This window comes from Ictidomys tridecemlineatus, chromosome 2 (genome assembly GCF_052094955.1).
Source record: "Ictidomys tridecemlineatus isolate mIctTri1 chromosome 2, mIctTri1.hap1, whole genome shotgun sequence".
In the NCBI taxonomy this organism is placed as follows: domain Eukaryota; kingdom Metazoa; phylum Chordata; class Mammalia; order Rodentia; family Sciuridae; genus Ictidomys; species Ictidomys tridecemlineatus.
This window is the reverse complement of record NC_135478.1, coordinates 208,772,642-208,791,127: the sequence shown is the minus strand read 5'-3', so window position 1 is coordinate 208,791,127 and position 18,486 is coordinate 208,772,642. Positions and strand designations below refer to the sequence as shown.

The following is an 18,486-nucleotide window of genomic DNA, read 5'->3' as shown; positions in this document are numbered from 1 at the left end:
TTTTTTGGGGGAACCTCACATCCTAGACCACCTCCTAATTTCAACTTGGTGGAAATTTAGCCAGAAATTTTGGCAAAGGGGATGAGACTGTGGATCAACAAGGATTATTAAGAAGCATTAGAGAGTACATATTTTATAGCTGTATGACTTACAGTACACATTGTAATGATCTCCTCCCAGAGAAATCACTTCAAACCATAATCCTCAACTGTTATGCACCATTCAGCCAAGGATTTCACACAACTTTCACTCAGGGAAAAATCAAATGACTCACCAATACCAAAGAATTTCACGTAGTGTTAAGAATAATTACAGATTAACATCTTTGTGTAATTACCACGAAATTAAAACTCAGGAAACAAAATTAGGAAAATACTTGTGCTTTTTGACCTATTAAGCATCATTCTTAATCTCTCACAAAATGATCAAAAGTCTCAAACTGGTTTTCATTTGTTAGTTAGATTTTAAAATCTTGTTTTATTAAACAAAACTCTGTTAATGTGTATATCTACACAGCACTTTCTTTTTTTGGCATTACTGATTCCAGGAAGCATTTTACTACTAAGTTATATCCCCAATACGTTTTTTGTTTTTTGTTTTTGTTTGGACACAGGATCTCCCTAAGTTGCCCAGACTGGCTTCCTCAAAGTAACTGAGACTGAAGAGTATGACAACACTCTTAAGGCAGATGTGAAGAGATCTACTGGAATAACAAATTGCCAGCCACTTATAAACGATATACATATTTCACTCACAAATGCAGCTTTTCAAGCTTACAGAATTACTGAGCCCTACATCCGACAAGATTTTCTGACAAACCAGTGACTTCACTTTTTAATGTTTTCTTTCAGATTTTACTTATTAGACATGGACAGTCACAACTAAAAAGATACCTTTGATAAAGGTTAACATTGTCAACTGCAGCACAGAGGTAGGCACCCAATTATGAATTCCTTTGCTTGAATGAGAGTGATGTGCTCCGAATTAATCAAGCTGTCCATGTGAGGTCTCTGTTATTTCACAAAACAAAATGCATTTGAGAAGTGACTTGCAAATCAAATCATTTCTCACAAAATACAAGCACTAAAAATGATATTAGAGATCTAGTTTATTTTTGGTTGAATATAATATATTCCACTGGGGAAAAGAGAATTGGGAATGAGGATAAAATTAAGCAAATTGTACCCTACCAATTAATGTGTCTAAAGCATCAGCCAGGTGTTTGAATTTGGTACTAAGCTAGAGTGAAAGAATTTTTAAGTAATAGAGCATACATATTTGGCCAGCTAAATATAATATAATGTTGGAATTTTGAGAAATGTACGTCGGTCCTCACTGAACATGTTCCAAACGAGGGTTCTGATATGCAATGGGGTGAATGATGTATCGATCTTGAACGTGGATATTCAAAGCCCTATGTTCTCTGCAGTCAATCCTGGCAGTGCTCCATTAAATTTCCAAGGGACAGATCCTAACTTATCTAGTTAGTTCTCTCCTCAGTAAGTCTATCTCACTTAGGCAACACAAAATATTTCACTATGATTCAACAACATTTAAACATGTAACAACAACAAAAAAGGGGGAGGGATTTTCACCTAAATATAAGAAAACATGAAATTAAAATAGGTATATATTAAAAAAAAACTAGAGAAATGTAATTAGGAAAAAAAAAGACAAAAATCACTGCAATTAAGAACTAAACTTTCTCCAAATAATATGGAGACTGAGGAATTGATGAAAAAAAAAAAATGATAAAAAAGGCACTGTTAAAACAAATGGTGGAGGGCAGCAAAATTTCATTTGGTAAATGTTTTAAAGTGCCAGAATTCATGCTAACCAAACTAGAGATTTTAAATTTTGGCAGTCTTATCAAGTCCAAGTTCTTTTCTGTTAATCTTCTAATTTGCATCTATTTCCACAAAATCAAATTCAATGTGCTATAATATTAGTGATATTAATATTTTATGTTCAGACTGTCACTTGGAATTACTTTATGAAACTGTACAAGTCTAACTAGAATAAATTTACTTGATTGTACAGTCAATGAATTATTGTGTATCTACATAATTTGGCATTTGCTGAATTACACAGTATACTTTTCACAAGATAAAGGTACAGACCTAAATGTTTAATAAATCACTATTATTTTTTGGGACACTTGAAAATCATAAAGTCCATGATTCAAGGATAAAACTAGCAAAAATATACTTCTGCTCATCCCCAAAATAAGGAAAACCAAGTAATAAAGAGAGTGAAAAGATATCTCAAAATCTCATTCCTATACATGATACTGTTTGAAAGTGCAGGTCAATTTCTTCCTTTTCTAGTGAGACCTCATCTTTCTACTCAGGGAGGTAATTCTACAAAGTCTTCCACTCTTTTAACAGCTGAGATGAACATTATATTGAGTCTGCTTTCAGCATGGTATCAGTTGCATGAGGCACACTTTTTGAGCAAATGTGAGCCCTAGCTATATGTAGGTTTCTCATATTACATTCCACAACTTCTTATGGGAAGATATATACCCATTCCTTCACAAAAGTGGAACTATGGAACACCTCACCTATTATGATTTTGTTTCTGTTTAATTTGTACCATTATTTTCCTTTTCTCCACTTAAAAAAGCCTGATCCATGTGCTTAATAAAATGCTTATTAGCTGTATACTAATGAATAAGCAAAAATTATTACTCTTCAAAATACCAGTGTTTAGAAGTAGATGCAGGGAGATGCATGGAAAAAAAATGCAAGTGCAGCTCTGGAAGCCTGCACCCCCAAAGGGAACTACTACATACAGACAGCACAAAGGAGAAAAGAGAGCCCTGGTTCTGCATAGCTCTATCAGAGAAAAGAGCCATTTTCTTTTAAAATTGCTAAAAAGATAGAATAAACATATTAATTACTCACTGGATCTCTCTTGGTGGTCATTTTTAGAATGGCTCTTAACATTTTTCAATTATAATCTTCTGTTTCAGGTTTCTGTGACTTAAAGCCAAATGCTACTATAATATCTACTATAAAATATATCATTATAGAAACATTATATACCAATCTCTGATAGGATACCTGGGTCAATCTTGAGTTTCTATGGCAAGAAGTGCAAACTGGAGCTCTCTATCCTGTCTACTGTTTAATGTAATACTAGACAAGTCAACATATTCACATGTCACCTTAACGTACATCAACTGTTCTACAGAACTATATACCTGTTAAGGTCAACTAGTGACACCACTTACACGCAGTTGCACTATGTGAGGTAAAGTGAAAGAAGAGAAAGAAGAAATAAAGACCAAATAATCCAACAACAAAACCCAAAATTCTTGTAGTACTCAATCTGTTAGTAATGCTGATCTCCCAATTAAAAAAAAAAAAAAGAAAAATCTGAAAAGGGTAAACTGCCTATTTTTTTAAATATTCATTAATTCTTAAAAGTTAAAGAAAAATATGTATATTTAAATGGAAAGTATACCAATTTCACTTTATTAGCCTAATTTAGAAATAAGATGAGGAGAATAGGGTTGAGGTCAAGTATGAAGGAAGAGGGTTAAAACTTTTGATGGTAAAGATCCCTTTCAAACTCCAGCACAGTCCTTAATCACTGCAGCTTCACCTCAGTCAACAGAGTTGCACTCCAAAACGCTGAAAGCAGACTCTCGTTTTCTGTTTCTGTGCTTGGGGACTCTTCAGTTACAGTGTGATGAGGTCTACCAGGTTGCCTTTAGGAGGAGTCATGCTGTCAGGAAAGAAATTTACTAAGGTGTCAAAGAGCTGAGTTCTTTGAGCATAGGTGTGATCCACATCCGAAAAGCCTGGTGAAGAAGAGATAACAAATTCATCCACTGTGTTTAAAACTCTAATGGAAAAGTTAGCTGAGACCAGCAGCAAAGTATACTGGAAAATGCAAAATCAAATCAGGCTTTAAAATCACAGAGACACTACTAAATGTGGTCTTAGTTCTGCTACCTGGCAGTGGTGTGGCAGTACCAGCCTCTCTCTGGCTTTTAGCACTTCTGTTTCCTCAGGTGTGAATCTGTGATAATCCTGATCACTTCATGAGATTATTAGGCAGATTAAATGCAATTCCCATGAAAAGCACCTAGCATAAAGACTGGCACTTTGGTAATTAAATAATATTGATTTCTCTTCCTTGCAAGATTTTTCCTCTGCTGGTCCACTGAGGAAATTCCACTCTTCTTTTCTGACTTTTTAATGCTTTTGATACATTAAATTTTTTACGATAAAATCACAATGAAAGGGATCTTTAGAAAGTGGTCTAAAATCACTAAGATGTTGAGAGCTGGGAGAACTATCAGAGAATTGAGTAAAAATGTAGACAACTGAGGGATTTTGATTTTTAATCTTGTCAAGAATATATGTGTAACAGTCAGAATGGTACCTAGCATACAGCACATGCCATACGTTGTGGTACTACATACCAGGCTCTACACTAAGCACATATTACAAGAATGATGAAGGCTTTTTCCACATAAATTTAGAAAGTGAACAATAATCTTAAAAGGTAAAAATGGTTAATCTAAAGGATCTCCCCCACTCTTAACCTCTAGTAGACATTTAATTTTCAAATTCACATCAACTAATGCAATATCCAGTTGGATGCCTCCTCCTTTTAGTCAGATGGTATACTGATCTCAGCTGCTTCAGATTTCTTACACACCAAAGAGGTATTTAAATAATAAAATAAACAATCTTTTCATTCTTAAAATGGCTGAAACATGTGAGCCTTGTTGAGTGTCATCAGAAACAAAACTAGAGCCATATAGAGTTATATATGCTATGATGGTTCCATGGAGACTGTTTCAAATCAGACTAATTTCCATTTAACTTAGAATAATTTTAGGTTTGATCTGTTTTAGTCTTGTCAAGAACAGGAATAGAACATAACTTTGTCAAGGATACCAATTTCCTGGAAGGAAATAAACAATGCCTTAAGAATGGTACATTTCTTTTTATTTAAAAAAATTAAAAATTATTATTTTTTTTAAGTTTGAAGGGAAAATGTTTCCTTTTCTGAGCTGAACTTAAGCTGTAACAATGCCTACTAGGATATCATAGGAATGTATAGAAGGAAATACTCCAAAATATTAGCATAGCTTATACCTGGTAAGATTATCATCTTTTTTCCCCTATGTTATGCTCTTCTGAATTTTCCAAATTGCTTTATTTTCGATTTTTTATTTGAAAAATTTCAAACTAACAGGAAAGTTTCAAGAAGAGTACAGTGAACACTCATATATATCCTTCACTTAAATCACAGTTGTTTTTGCCAAATATGTTCTTACTGTATATATATATATACCCCACTCAATCTTTCTGTGGAACTACTTGGTAATAAATGTTATACATCTTTATTTTCTTGAGCTCATTTCAGCTAGGAACAAGTATGCCTACTTCATATCCATTATATATTAAATTAAGGAAATTTAACATTGATATCCAAATAACCATTTTTATAGTCATTTCCCCCCACTAATCTGAAATCTAAGCCAAGATTAACTCACTGCAGTTTTCAAGTCTCTTTAATCCAAAATAGCTTCTCAGTGCTTTGTTTTTTTATGATAGATTTTTTTCTGAGAACTTGAGTAGAATGTATTAAATCTGGGTTGTCCAATATGACGAGATACAGTTTATGCCGTATGGCCAGAATATTATAGAAGTGAGACTGTATGTCCTTAGTATGTCAGCTCAGAAGGCAAGAGGTTTGTCCCAATTATTCACTATGTCAACTTTTTTGGGCATACAGAGTATTAAATCCAGGGGTGCTATACCACTGAGCTACATCCAGCTACATCCCCACCGTTTTGTTGTTGTTTGGGTTTTTTTTTTTTTTTTTTTTTTTTGGTACTGGGGATCTTTTTTTATATTTTATTTAGAGACAGGGTCTCACTGAGTTGTTTACAGCCTCTCTAAGTTGTTAAGGCTGACTTGGAATTCGCAATCCTCTTTCCTCAGCCTCCTGAACCACTGGAATTACAGCCCAGCTCTTTTTATTTTTTATTTTGAGACAGGGTCTTACTAAGTTGCCCAGGTTGAACCCAAACTTTTGATCTCTCTTTTCAGCCTTCCAAGTCACTAAGATTATAGGCATGCCCCACTATACCTGGCTCAATGATATTAACTGTTCTTCATGTGGTTGAACCAAAATTTCTCCAGTTTAAAGTTGTTCTTTTCTACCTTTAAATTAATAAACTCTTTTTTCTTGAAAGGGATATTTTTATTAACTTAATTATTTTTTATGTCTTTGTTATTCCAGATAACTTTAGTATTTATTCTCCCATAAACAGATTATCACTATGTGATTGATGGCTAAATTACTTTGCTTGTGTAGCCTTTATTGAACTGACTGGATATTTTCAATCATATGTATGTTTTTACCTATTTCACTGATTTAAAATTTTGAAATCACCCTTTGTTCTTTTGCATAACTCAATTACTTACCATCATTTTTCACTGCCATAATCACTTAATGGTAAATTAATAAACTCTTGATGGGGAGATAGCTGGATACTGTAAAAATATCTATATCTTGTTCCCTTCAATAATTTAGTAATCACTGATTATCCCCCTGCCAGCCTCCCCACCACCCCATGGAGATGCTGGAATTGAATCCAGGGCTTCACACAAGCTAAGCAAGATCTGAGACACATCCCTGGCCCTCAATAATGATTCTTGATGGTAATTTTTGAATTCTACAATTCCTTCTACAATTGTTACCTGACACTCTGGTATAAAGTGCTTTTTCTTCTACTCCTTCCATTTTATTTATTTTTGTTTAGATTAGTAAAATGTACTCTTAGATTCTTTTCTTATTCACTGTTATTACAGTCATCAATCATTTTGACACTCAGATTTGGCCAATGAGAGTTCTTAAAGGCTGGCTTTTGTGCCTTCTTGAAATACACTCATTAATTTGAGGCACTTCCTTACTTTCTGATTCACCAAGACACCAGAGCTCACCTGTGTACAGCTCTGGAGTCAGGTTTTCTCCAAGAAGCCCTAATTTCTTTCAGTAGCAAATGATATTTAGAAATCCAAGATCAGTTATGCTAGTTGCCATGGTATCATCACTTCTAGGTTTATATATTTACATACTTAAACAAAATCATGAATTCATACTTTTATTGCTAATTTCATTTTTTAAAACTCCACAGGTATTCTTCTTCTTTTTAATCTCATCCCATATTTCCTTTCTTTGACCAGGAAAAGTCTGACTCCCAGCAACACTATAATATTTACTCATTTACTTAACTTAGAGTTCTAGAATTACTATGCTTGTACCACTTCCAACACAGTATGTAGCCTAAATACCATACTAAAATAGTTTTTTCCCCTACTGTGAAATCATGTTACTAATTTCATAAAGAGGTTCGTTTTTGTATGTATTCAACTTTAGGGTTTTTCTCTTCTTTATTTTGTTGTGAATTTGTAAAAATACATGGTATTCTGTATTTTTAATAAAAGACCTTAATTCTGTAACAAAGTCTAGTGAAGTTAATACTATTTTCGTGATATCAAATGATATGAGAGGGAAACATTAAGTTACTCTATATGTTAGATACTTCATGTGTGACTATATTAAACTGTCACAAAAATAATAAAGTACATATAAACTCCACTTTCAGATAAGACAAAGAGATTCGGTAATTTAATAAGGTCTCACAGCCGGTAAGGAAAGAGACAGAATGTGAATCCCTGTCTGCCTGATTCCAAAGCCCATCTATTTATTTTTATTAACTCATATTTATTGAGGCCTTCAATTGCAGGGCAATGTGCTATGCATTCTCATTTAACCCTAAAAAGTATTCTTTAATTTTTATTTACTATTTAAAAATGAGGAAATTGAGATTTATACAATCATTAGATGAAATAAGTAAATTATGGCAAGTCCCTATTATGGAATATGTATCGCTTCACAAGAATATGAAGATCCACATCATTAAGTTTTATAAAAAAATTATGTTGCAAAATGCCTTGTTATTAACAAAAACTAGCACAAATACAAATTTATATGTGTGGAAATAGTCAATCTTGATGATTTAGAGTCTATATATGCAAATTCATGTAGTCACTAATATCTGCTTGTAACTCTCAAGTCAAGACTTGTTGCACACTTTTGTGGACATTCGTAGACGTGTATAGAGCAACAAAATATCTGAGTCACCACATACACATCCCTAACTAAGGTGAAGTATGTGATATTCAAGTTTCAAGTCTCATACTAAACTCAAACGTCCTTTCACACTCTATGTGGTGACACATTTTTCAAATATGTATGATTTTGTTGGTGACTTTGTTGTTTAAAATGTCCCCCCCAAGTACAGTGCTGAAGTGATGTCTATTGTTTCTAAGTGTAAGAAGGCCTGGTGAAGAAAATACATGTGTTAGATAAGCTTCATTCAGGTACAAATTGTAGTGCTGCTGACCATGAGTTCAATTTTAACGAATCAACAATATATATATATATATATATATATATATATAATATGAAAACTTTAAACAAAAACACATATAAGTCAAAGTTAGGTATTAGGCAGTTAAAAGACTATTTTGACCAGAAAGGCTCATAGAAACCTAACTCTGAATTTCCCATAGGAGCAATGTTTCACATTCACTAAGTCAATGTTCCCTATGACTTCATAAACATAATTACTTTAAATAATGAGAATCAACTTTATCTACAATAGTATCTTTATACAGATGTGTGTATGGAAAGATCTACCAGACATGGCAGGAGATACAGTGATTATACCTAAAGGTAGGGGACAGAGCCTGAGGAAATTCTTTATGGAAAATCTTAAACTTTATCTATAGTCAATGTTTTGTTTTCTTTTTTAAACACATTGGAAAGGTAGTAACGCACTTTAGTAATATAACTCTTCTCCTAATCACTATTTTTCTCTCACTTTATTTTCACCATAAAATGGAAACAGGAACAATGGGAACTGGGAAAGCTCTATAAGAGACAGTAATAGTCTATGATTCAGAGAATGAACTCTGAAGGACTAATGATAGGGTTTGATTCCTGGCTTTGCTGCTCACTAGCACTATTTCTAAGCAAGTAACTTCAGCTTGTGTTCAACATTTTGTACACTCAAGGGAATAATATACTTACTTCATAGAGTTACTGTGGGGGAATAAATGAGTTATGATATGCTAAATGGCTGGGATAACACCTGGTCCCATAGTAAATGCTCAATAAATATTAACTAGTTATCACTCTATGGCTGTACTATAACTGAAGACAATGACTGTTCTAAAAGGAAGATGATCAATTAGGAATATATTTTTAACACCCTACACAGACTGGCTGGCCTTTCCTATTTATGGTAAAGAAGAGAATGTGAGAATTTTAATTCTTCCACTGGCATATGAGTATGTCCTTTCACCTATGTTTTCTATTCTAATAGTAAACTTATAATTTATATAAAAGCCCCTGTTCACATGTGGGTTACAGATAGGAGGCTGAAGAAAGTATCTGCTGAAATATAAGATTGATAGACAGCAAAAATATAAAGATTAAAAGTACAAAGCAGGGGCTGGGGTTGTGGCTCAGAGGTACAGTGCTCGCCTAACATGTGTGAGGCACTGGGTTTGATCCTCATTACCACATAAATATAAAATACAGATATTGTGTCCACCTATAACTAAGAAATAAATATATTTTTTTAAAAAGTACAAAGCAAATGTGAATTTTAAAAAAATTTTTTAGTTGTTGATGGGCATTTATTTATTTATGGTGCTGGGAATCAAACCCAGTGCCCTACATATGCTAGGCAAGTGCTCTACCACTAAGGCACAACCTCAGCCCCAAATGTGAAATTCTTAAAGCTTCTAATTCATAAATATCAATAGAGTGCCCCAAAGTTTGTATTTGAGGCATAAAATGTTTTAAGCCTTTGTCTGGATTCTTATATGTATGTCATATTTGGACTGTAAACTTCTAGAGGAATGAAGAGTGAAAATGGCAACTTGTGCTATAAACACCATATTTTTCCTACTTGTCAGATATCTTGCTGAAAAAAGCTCAATTGCTCCAATACTTTCTAGAAGAAACAGCTCTTCAAGTTAGCATAATAATTCTGTTCAATCTCAAATGTGCTTACAGTCACCAAAAGCTTTAAAATAAAGATCCCTGGAGGTTATCTGTCTCTAAAATCAGTCATTTTTCTAAAAATAAGATAACACCAGTTGTTTATAAATTACTTTCCATTTGATTATCTAAAATAGTCTGACAGAAAATGAATCAGAGCAAAACTCACAAACTCTAAATAGGCATGAAACCTTATAAAAAGAACCTTTTATAATTAACATATCAAATTTATCATTATTAAAATTTACAACCTGAATTTGGTATTTTACTATGATTATTTCCATAATTATTTCATTTAATTCTCTGAACAAATCAGGTAAGAACTCTCATTATCTCTATCTTATAGATAAAGAAGTGATGATTAGAAAAATCAAGGTTGGGGCTGGGGATGTGGCTCAAGCGGTAGGGCCCTCGCCTGGCATACACGGGGCGCTAGGTTCGATCCTCAGCACCACATAAAAATAAAATAAAGATGTTGTGTCCACCGAAAACTAAAAAATGAATAATAAAAAATTCTAAAAAAGAAAAAAAAAGAGAAAAAAGAAAAATCAAGGTCACCTTAGAGTGTGCGTGTGTGGGGCAATGGGGTGGGGTAGGATGGAACCCAAGACTTCACAGTCCAGGTAAGGCCTCTATAGCGAGCTCCAGACCCAAAGTCACTTCTAAAATCAGCCAAGGCAGAGCTCATATCTGAACCTTAACTCTAACTGGTAACCACTGTGCTATAATCCAAGTTCCTCACCACTAAACTACTGCCTCCCTTCAGACAAGATAGGAAACAAAGTCTCACAGGAATTTTCCCTTTTTGTATTTTTCTCTGTTGTGTTTGTATTTTCTCTGTGTATCTGAGGTTTGTTGAACATCCAAGTAAAACAAATTGTTCCTGACAAAATATATTAGCTGGCAGGGAAAAGGGAAGAGAGGGTAGAAAGGAGTAGAGCTGAAGGTAGAATATTTGCTGACACTATCAAACATAATTCAAATAACTGTCAAGAAATTCTTGTTCCAAAAGCTAAAAATTAGCCAGAGACAATTTAGTACGGCTCACCAATAAATAAAAATAATGGCCCTGGGCTGTGGTATGCATATATAATAAGGCATACATTCATTCAAATTGGGTATCTATGTGCCAAGTTTCCAAATCATGTATCACTAGATTTCTATTTCAAATAATGAAATTCAGAAAGGCCAGAGATTCTCCATCCTCACAGGGTTGTGATTTCTAATAGTCTGAAGACCTTTTCAAAAAACTTTTGAGGGGCTGGGATTGTGGCTCAATGGTAGAATGCTCGCCTAGCACATGCCAGGCCCTGGGTTCGATCCTCAGCACCACATAAAAATAAATAGTTGTTGTGTCCAACTACAACTAAAAAATAATTTTAAAAAAAGCTTTTGAATGTATGAGATAGCGTTAAGCTATTATCTAAATTCTAGGAGATCCTACTGAAGTTACATTTCACAGCAATCTGCTAGTTTAGTATTGTGGAATCCTACATATTCTGGAGTTAGAACTTAGGACTGGAGTTGCCTTGATCAGTAAAGAAGCCCCAATTACTTGTTATGGAAAAGAACAAGACCCCAAGGAATATTCTTTTCCATTCCAGTGTAAAGCACCAGAATTACATTTGTATTAAAAACTGTGAGGAATAATTAACCTTTGAGAGAGAAAAGGCAAATAATGAAGAAATCAAAAACTGATATCCTCAAGTGTTATTTTATTCCACATATAAAAAGTAGTATTTATGTTATATGTACAAGAAAATTCCAACACTACTGCCCAACTCTAAGGCAAATAACAACAATATTAGTATCAATAGAATTAATACAATTCACTGTATAACCATTTTATAATGACAAGTAGAGAGGTGGATATTCTCATTTCAAACAACTACTATGTGATGGTGAAAAACTGAAGAGACCAATAATGAGTTAGCCTAACAAAAATAATTCTTAAAAATTTACCAGATTAAAGCTCTTGGTTCTGGAATTTCTACAAATTCCTCAATTTACTACAGTCTATTTGAGAAAACTTAAGTTTTAACTGGAACTTTTCTTGGAACAATTAAAATAGCAACAAACAAAAATTATAATTTTAAAGGAAGAGGTTATTCACTTTCTCTATTCTCATAACATTTATTTCATTGCCTTACCCAATTACCATTCTTTTGACACCATACAATTCCACAAACAACAAACTAAAAGGAAAAACCATTCAACCAATAAGTGCTATCTCATAGCAAGTACAACATAGAGTGGACATTCCAAGCAGTATTAAACTAATTTATTTTGACCATGCTTTTACTGCCATCTATTGTATCACCAGTCAGTAGTGGCATAACAGGAATTACAGACTGATCTACAAACTGGCAAGGATACTTGGAAAGTAACCTTAAAAGCAAAAGCAGGTTATAAGAAATTTTACACCCTATCTTGAAACTTGTTCCACTTATTTGGATGAATATCTCTAGAACTTTTTCATTTTAAAGAAACCAAAGTCCAACCTTAAATGTTAGGGCACCTGACTAGACTTACTTACTTGATGTACTTACCTAGAGCTGTAAAATCAGAACCAGATTTGAATAGAGCTGAAGCTAGGAGCTGAAACTGCAAAGTAAAACAGAAGAAAATCAGATGGCTAGCACATTTAAGAATAATACTTTCTATAACTTTGACTATTTATTAGTATCTGTGTATTTTTGCACATGTGTTGCCCAAGTCTATTCAACAAATATTGGCAAGCACATCACATTTAAACAATATGCTGACTTTTCTACTGGACTGATATTATTGTTTTCCTAAACATGAGACCAAGTACTGAAATTATTTTTCTTAAAAAAATTATTAAAGTATATATTTACTAAGGAACAGCAGGTCTACTGCCATAAAATAAAATAACTCATAAATAAAATAACTCACTTGGGACTTTGTCACAGATGAATAGACCCTAGATGTAGTCACTGAATTTTTAGTGTAATGCACTCTTATCTCCAAACAAAACAAAACAAAACAACAACAACAACAACAAAACCATATCCCTATAAAACACCTGATATCTCTGCTGTGTAAATCAAACTGTGAGAAACATGCAGGTCCCCAAAAAAGTAGACTAGGATCCCATAATCATGTATAATTATATTATTAAAACTCAAAGCCCCTTTTCTTTCTTTTTTTTTTTAAAGTGGGTTTCAATTGTATTCTTTTTTATTTTTTAGTTGTAGATGGGCACAATATCTTTATTTTATTTATTTATTTTTTATGTGGTGCTGAGGATCGAACTCTGTGCTTCACATGTGTTAGGCAAGCCCTGTACCACTGAGCCACCACCCCAGCCCTCAAAGCCCCTTTTCAAATGGAAATAATATTGTAAACATTATCTGCAGGCTAGCCAGCTAAAGTTACTTTAAGATAGAAAATGCAACCAAATAATGACAAAATAGGGTAAGACAAACCATTGCAACACTGACAATTTAACAAATTAATAAAAATTTTTACAAAACTATATTTATCCTGAAGGAGGATGCTGGAAAAAAGGAAAGTTAAAGGAAAGACTAAGAGTAGACAAATGGGTAGAGTATCAACGGAATTACTTAGCACTTGTCAATGCTCAAGCAATTGATAGCACAATTTCCTCAGGATCTACGTTTGCAACCTTTAAATTTTCAGGTATTAATTGCATTAATATTTATAAGCCCTAACAGTTTTTTGAAGGTCATAAATGGTACAAATATTCCAGATGTATCTATCTAAGTACAAGTTAAAAAAAAGGGGGGGGGATAAAAGAAAGAGTTAAAAATATATGGAAGTTTTATATATATTCAGTCAGATATCTCTACTGCAAAATACTGGTTAGTTTGTGGTTTGTCTATTTTCTTTTCTTAATGTCTTTTTAATTTTTGGTGGTACTGGGGATTAAACTCAAGGCCTTGTGCGTACAAGGCAAGCACTCTACAAACTGAGCTATATCCCCAGCCCTCTTAATGTCTTTTAATGAGTAAAAATCTAAATTCTGTTGAAGACCAATAACAAGTTTTTCTCATTCATATTTAGTGTCTTTTGTGTTGTCTATAAAATCTTGCCTATTTTAAGGTTGTAAAAATAAATCTGTTTTCTTTCCTTGAAACTTATTATTATTTTATATTTAGATCAGTAATCTACCTTAATTTTTTATGTAAAGAGTAACACAGGTTACGATTACCAGTTAATCAAATCATTTGTCCAAAAAACTAAACAAATAAATAAACTTTCCTTGAATTTGGCACCATGGTCGAAAACCAGTTGATTATATATGTATATATGCAGGTCTATTTCTGGACTCTATCCTATTCTATTGATCCATTTGTTTGTCCTTAGACCAGTACCATGCTGCCTTCATTACTGTGGCTTTATACAAAAGACCTGATATCAGGTAGTCTAGCGACATCCTTTGCATGTCTACATAAATTTTAGAATAAGCTTGTTTATGTCCTCAACAACAACAAAAACAAAACTTCGCAGATTATCAAAAGAGACAGCATTAAGCTAAAGACCATTTTGGGGACAATGTGCAACTTTGAAAAAATTTTAGTCTTTCAATCCATAAATCTCTCCAATATTATAAATTCTTATAATACTTAGGACTACATATTTGACATTTCTTTATGCTAATATGATCAGTATGACTTAAGTTTCCATTTGCTAATTGCTTATTGCTATTATAAAAATATGGTTGTTCTTTTCTATTGACTTTGTATTATGTAAATTTCCTAAATTCATTTATATTGGTTTGTATATTGTATGGGATTTTCTATAATACAATCAAGTTATCTACAAATGCAAAAAAAAAAATTAGTTTTTCCTTTCCAATCTTCATGCTATTTCTTTCTTTTTCTTAACTTATTGCACTAGCTAAAACTGGTATATGTTGAACAGAGGTAAGGAGAGCATATGTCTTTTCTTTGTCATAATCTCTGGGGAAAGAGGTTAATATTCTACAATTAGGTATGGTCCTATTACATGTTTTTCATAGATGTATTTTATGAGATTTTTGGAAGTTTCTTTTTATTCCTAGTTTGCTAAGAATTTTTATCATAATGAGTTTGAATTTTGTTAGATGTTTTTCTCCATTTATGGAGATAATCTATGGTTCTTCTCTTTCATTGTGTTAGTGTGGTTAGTTACAGTGATTTTCAAATGTTAAACTAATCATGTAGTTCTAGGATAAAACTACTACTACTACTACTTTTTTTTTTTTACTGGAGATTGAATCTAGGAGTGCTTTATCAGTTACATCCCCGGCTCTTTGGATTTTTTAATTTTAAGACAGAATCTCATTAAGTTGTTTAGGGCCTCACTAAGTTGCTGAGGCTGGCCATGAACCTGTAATCTCCTGCCTCAGACTCCTGAGTCATGTGCCTCTGGGCCTGGCCCCTGGGATAAACTTCTATTTGGTAATAGAATATTAACTACTTAATATATTGCTGAATTTAATCAGATAAAATTTTCTTAAGAATTTTACTTCTACATTAATGAAGGATACTGTTTTTGGGTGTTTTTTTTTTTGCTTGTAATGTCTTTACCAAAATTTTATATAATTTTAAACTACCTTCATAAAAGGATTTAGGACTCACATATGTCCTTCAGATTTCTGAGGTCCATGCAAAACTAGTTATTTTTTTTCCCCTTCCTTAAATGGTTGACAGAATTTATTGATAGAGCCAAGGCTCTTTCTTTCTTGGAACATTTTATTAAAGTTTTTTTTTATATATATATATTTTTAGTTGTCAATGGAACCTTATTTATTTATATGTGGTGCTGAGAATTGAACCCAGGACCTCACACATGCCAGGCAAGTGCTCTACCACTGAGCCACAACCCCAGCCCCATTGGAATATTTTTAATTACAAAGTCAATCTCTGTAATGGATATGGGTTCCTTAAGATTTTGTTTCTTCTTATGTCAGTTTTGGTGAATCATATCATTAAAGTATTGTCCATTTCATCAAGATCTTAAATTTATTACTCTTTAATGAAACATAGTGATTTCTACCTTTTATCTGTAATGTTGATATAATTTTCACTTTTTTCTTCATAAGTCTTGCTTGGAGTTTATCAATTTTATTTACCTTTACAAAAAACCAACTTTTCACTTTTGAATTTTTCTCTTTTGCTTGTTTCTTATTTCACTAATTTCCCGTTTTCTTATTTGGGGTTTAACTTGCTCATCTTTTCTAACTCCTAAGGTAAAAGATAAACTTAACTGGTTCTACATAGAGGAGGAGGAGTCGAAAACTTATTTTAACAATCTGATTAAATAAGTGAAACTGATATGTATTGGCCTATGATTTTAACATATACCAAGTGACATTACAGACCCCTTTCCCAAACTCTGAACTCAAATATCCAACTACCACCTTAGCTGGTTGTTTCATGAACAAACCCAAAATCAACTTTCTGATTTCCAGTAAGAAGTCCCCACCTACCACCACAAACAACTCCCCTCAGAACCTTCTCATTTCAACTGAAAGTTAATTTCATCCTTCCAGTTTTTTAGGTAAAAAACTTTGGAGTTATTTATTTGAATGTTACATTCAATTCACCATAAAAACTTGTTGGTTCTACATTTAAATATACTGAAAATTTGGTCGATTTTGCTTATCTCTCTATTGCTACTATTCTCTCTATTTCTACTATTTTGATCTGAACTTGAACAATTTCTTGCTTAGATTTCTAAAATCTTCTTTGTGAGTCTTTCTGTCAACATACTTTTTCCCCTTTAGTCTGTTGTCAATATAGTAGTCACAGTGATCTAATTAAAACAGAATGTAGATCACATCATTCTTCTACACAATAAGCCCGAACTGACTTCTTCAATCACGCTAAAAGCCAAAGTCCTAAAAAGGCTTCGGAAGGCATTCACCATCTGTTTTCCCAGTCCTTGCTTCTTACTCTGTGACCTCATCTCTGACTGCTCTCACTTTTCTTCTCTACTCTAGTCACCATGGATTGCATGCCACTCTTCTAAATCATGCCAGAATGTTACCACCCTAGGATCTTTGTTCTAACTCCCACTTTGCTAGATACTGTCTTTACCAAATTATCTGCCTAGCTCATTTCCTCAATCCTTCAAGTCTTTGCACAAGTCTTATTTCTAATTGAGGTCTATTATGATCATCTTATTAGAATTGCCCAATTCTTACCTCTGATCCCTTTATCCTTCCTGCAGCTTATTTTATTTTCCTGTAATGCTTATCAAATTCTATCATGCTATATACCTTACTAATTTAATATGCTTACTGTTTATTGTCTCTCCCAAAGGAACATAAGAGCCTTCTGGGCAGGGATCTTGTTTTGTTTGCTATGTATCTCCTAAGCCTAGAATGCCTGGCACATTGTAGGAAATCAAACTATTAAATGAATGATACAAGTACTGTGGAAACAGCGCAGGCACTATATAATTAATTCAGAACATGCTATACTGGCTGAAAACTACTTTTTTTCATTCCTTCTCTATAAGTACCCTCTGAAAATGGTAGACTTGAATTTGGTACACATTTTTCAAGCCTTTTCTAGAAAAAAAAATACTTTAAAAAATCAGTTTATAAAATTATTGAATTTTATCACCAATTCTGAAAACATGTTGTGGAGACTAGAGGAAACAAAGAACCATGTTCTGGTATATAGCTGGTAGTTTACTGTCCTCATCCTAATAATTGGCACAATGATGATAATCATATTGACAACCATGTGTACAAAATCCAAAAAACCTTTTGGTTTCTGAAAGTCATTTAAATAATGAAAAATTTGTAAAACATACAAATAGAACAAAAGCAAGCTACTACAGAAAATGAGAAATAGGCCTTTCGCAACGAGGGGAATGATCTCCTATAATGAAAAGTGAAAGTTTAGGTGTCTTACTGAAAAGTACTGCAAATATAATAAATACTCTGTCACTGGGGATTTCCTTCCCCAAAATGGATTACTGGAATATAAGAAGTGTTGAAAGTTATATCTGTTCAAGCATTCTTAAACAAAATAATCGCCTTTCAGACCAATAATCCCCAATATCAAATGTGTTTTCTGTTTTTTGTTAGATATGCAGCTAGAGGAGAATTTGGGTAGGAGTACTGGTTTTGTAAAATTTTCTGAGATAACTGATACTAACACACAGAATGCCATTTTATTTTATTTATTTTTTAGTTGTAGATGGACACAACACCTTTATTTTTATTTATTTATTTATATGTGGTGTAGAGGATGGAACCCAGAAATTTGCATGTGTTAGGCGAGCAGTCTACTGCTGAGTCACAACCCCAGCACCCAGAATGTCATTTTATTAACTTATAACAGGACCAAACAACTCTGGCTTAAGTTTTTTAGGAAATAAAATGGAAATATATAGCAT

At 33.1% G+C, this 18,486-nt stretch overlaps 1 protein-coding gene across 19 annotated transcripts in view; it reads right to left on the bottom strand.

Moving 5' to 3' along the window:
• Window positions 1-3,450: 3,450 nt before the first annotated feature.
• The window catches only part of Mkln1 (muskelin 1), a 302,986-nt gene continuing 287,950 nt past the window's right edge, over window positions 3,451-18,486 (bottom strand). For all 19 annotated transcript variants that reach the window (XM_078040552.1, XM_078040549.1, XM_078040543.1 and 16 more), the window contains 2 exons: window positions 12,657-12,711; window positions 3,451-3,808 (listed from right to left, as the gene is read on the bottom strand). In XM_078040552.1, coding sequence (XP_077896678.1) covers window positions 3,687-3,808; window positions 12,657-12,711 — 177 coding nt within the window. In that variant the 3' untranslated portion in view covers window positions 3,451-3,686. The remainder of the gene's footprint in view (window positions 3,809-12,656; window positions 12,712-18,486) is intronic.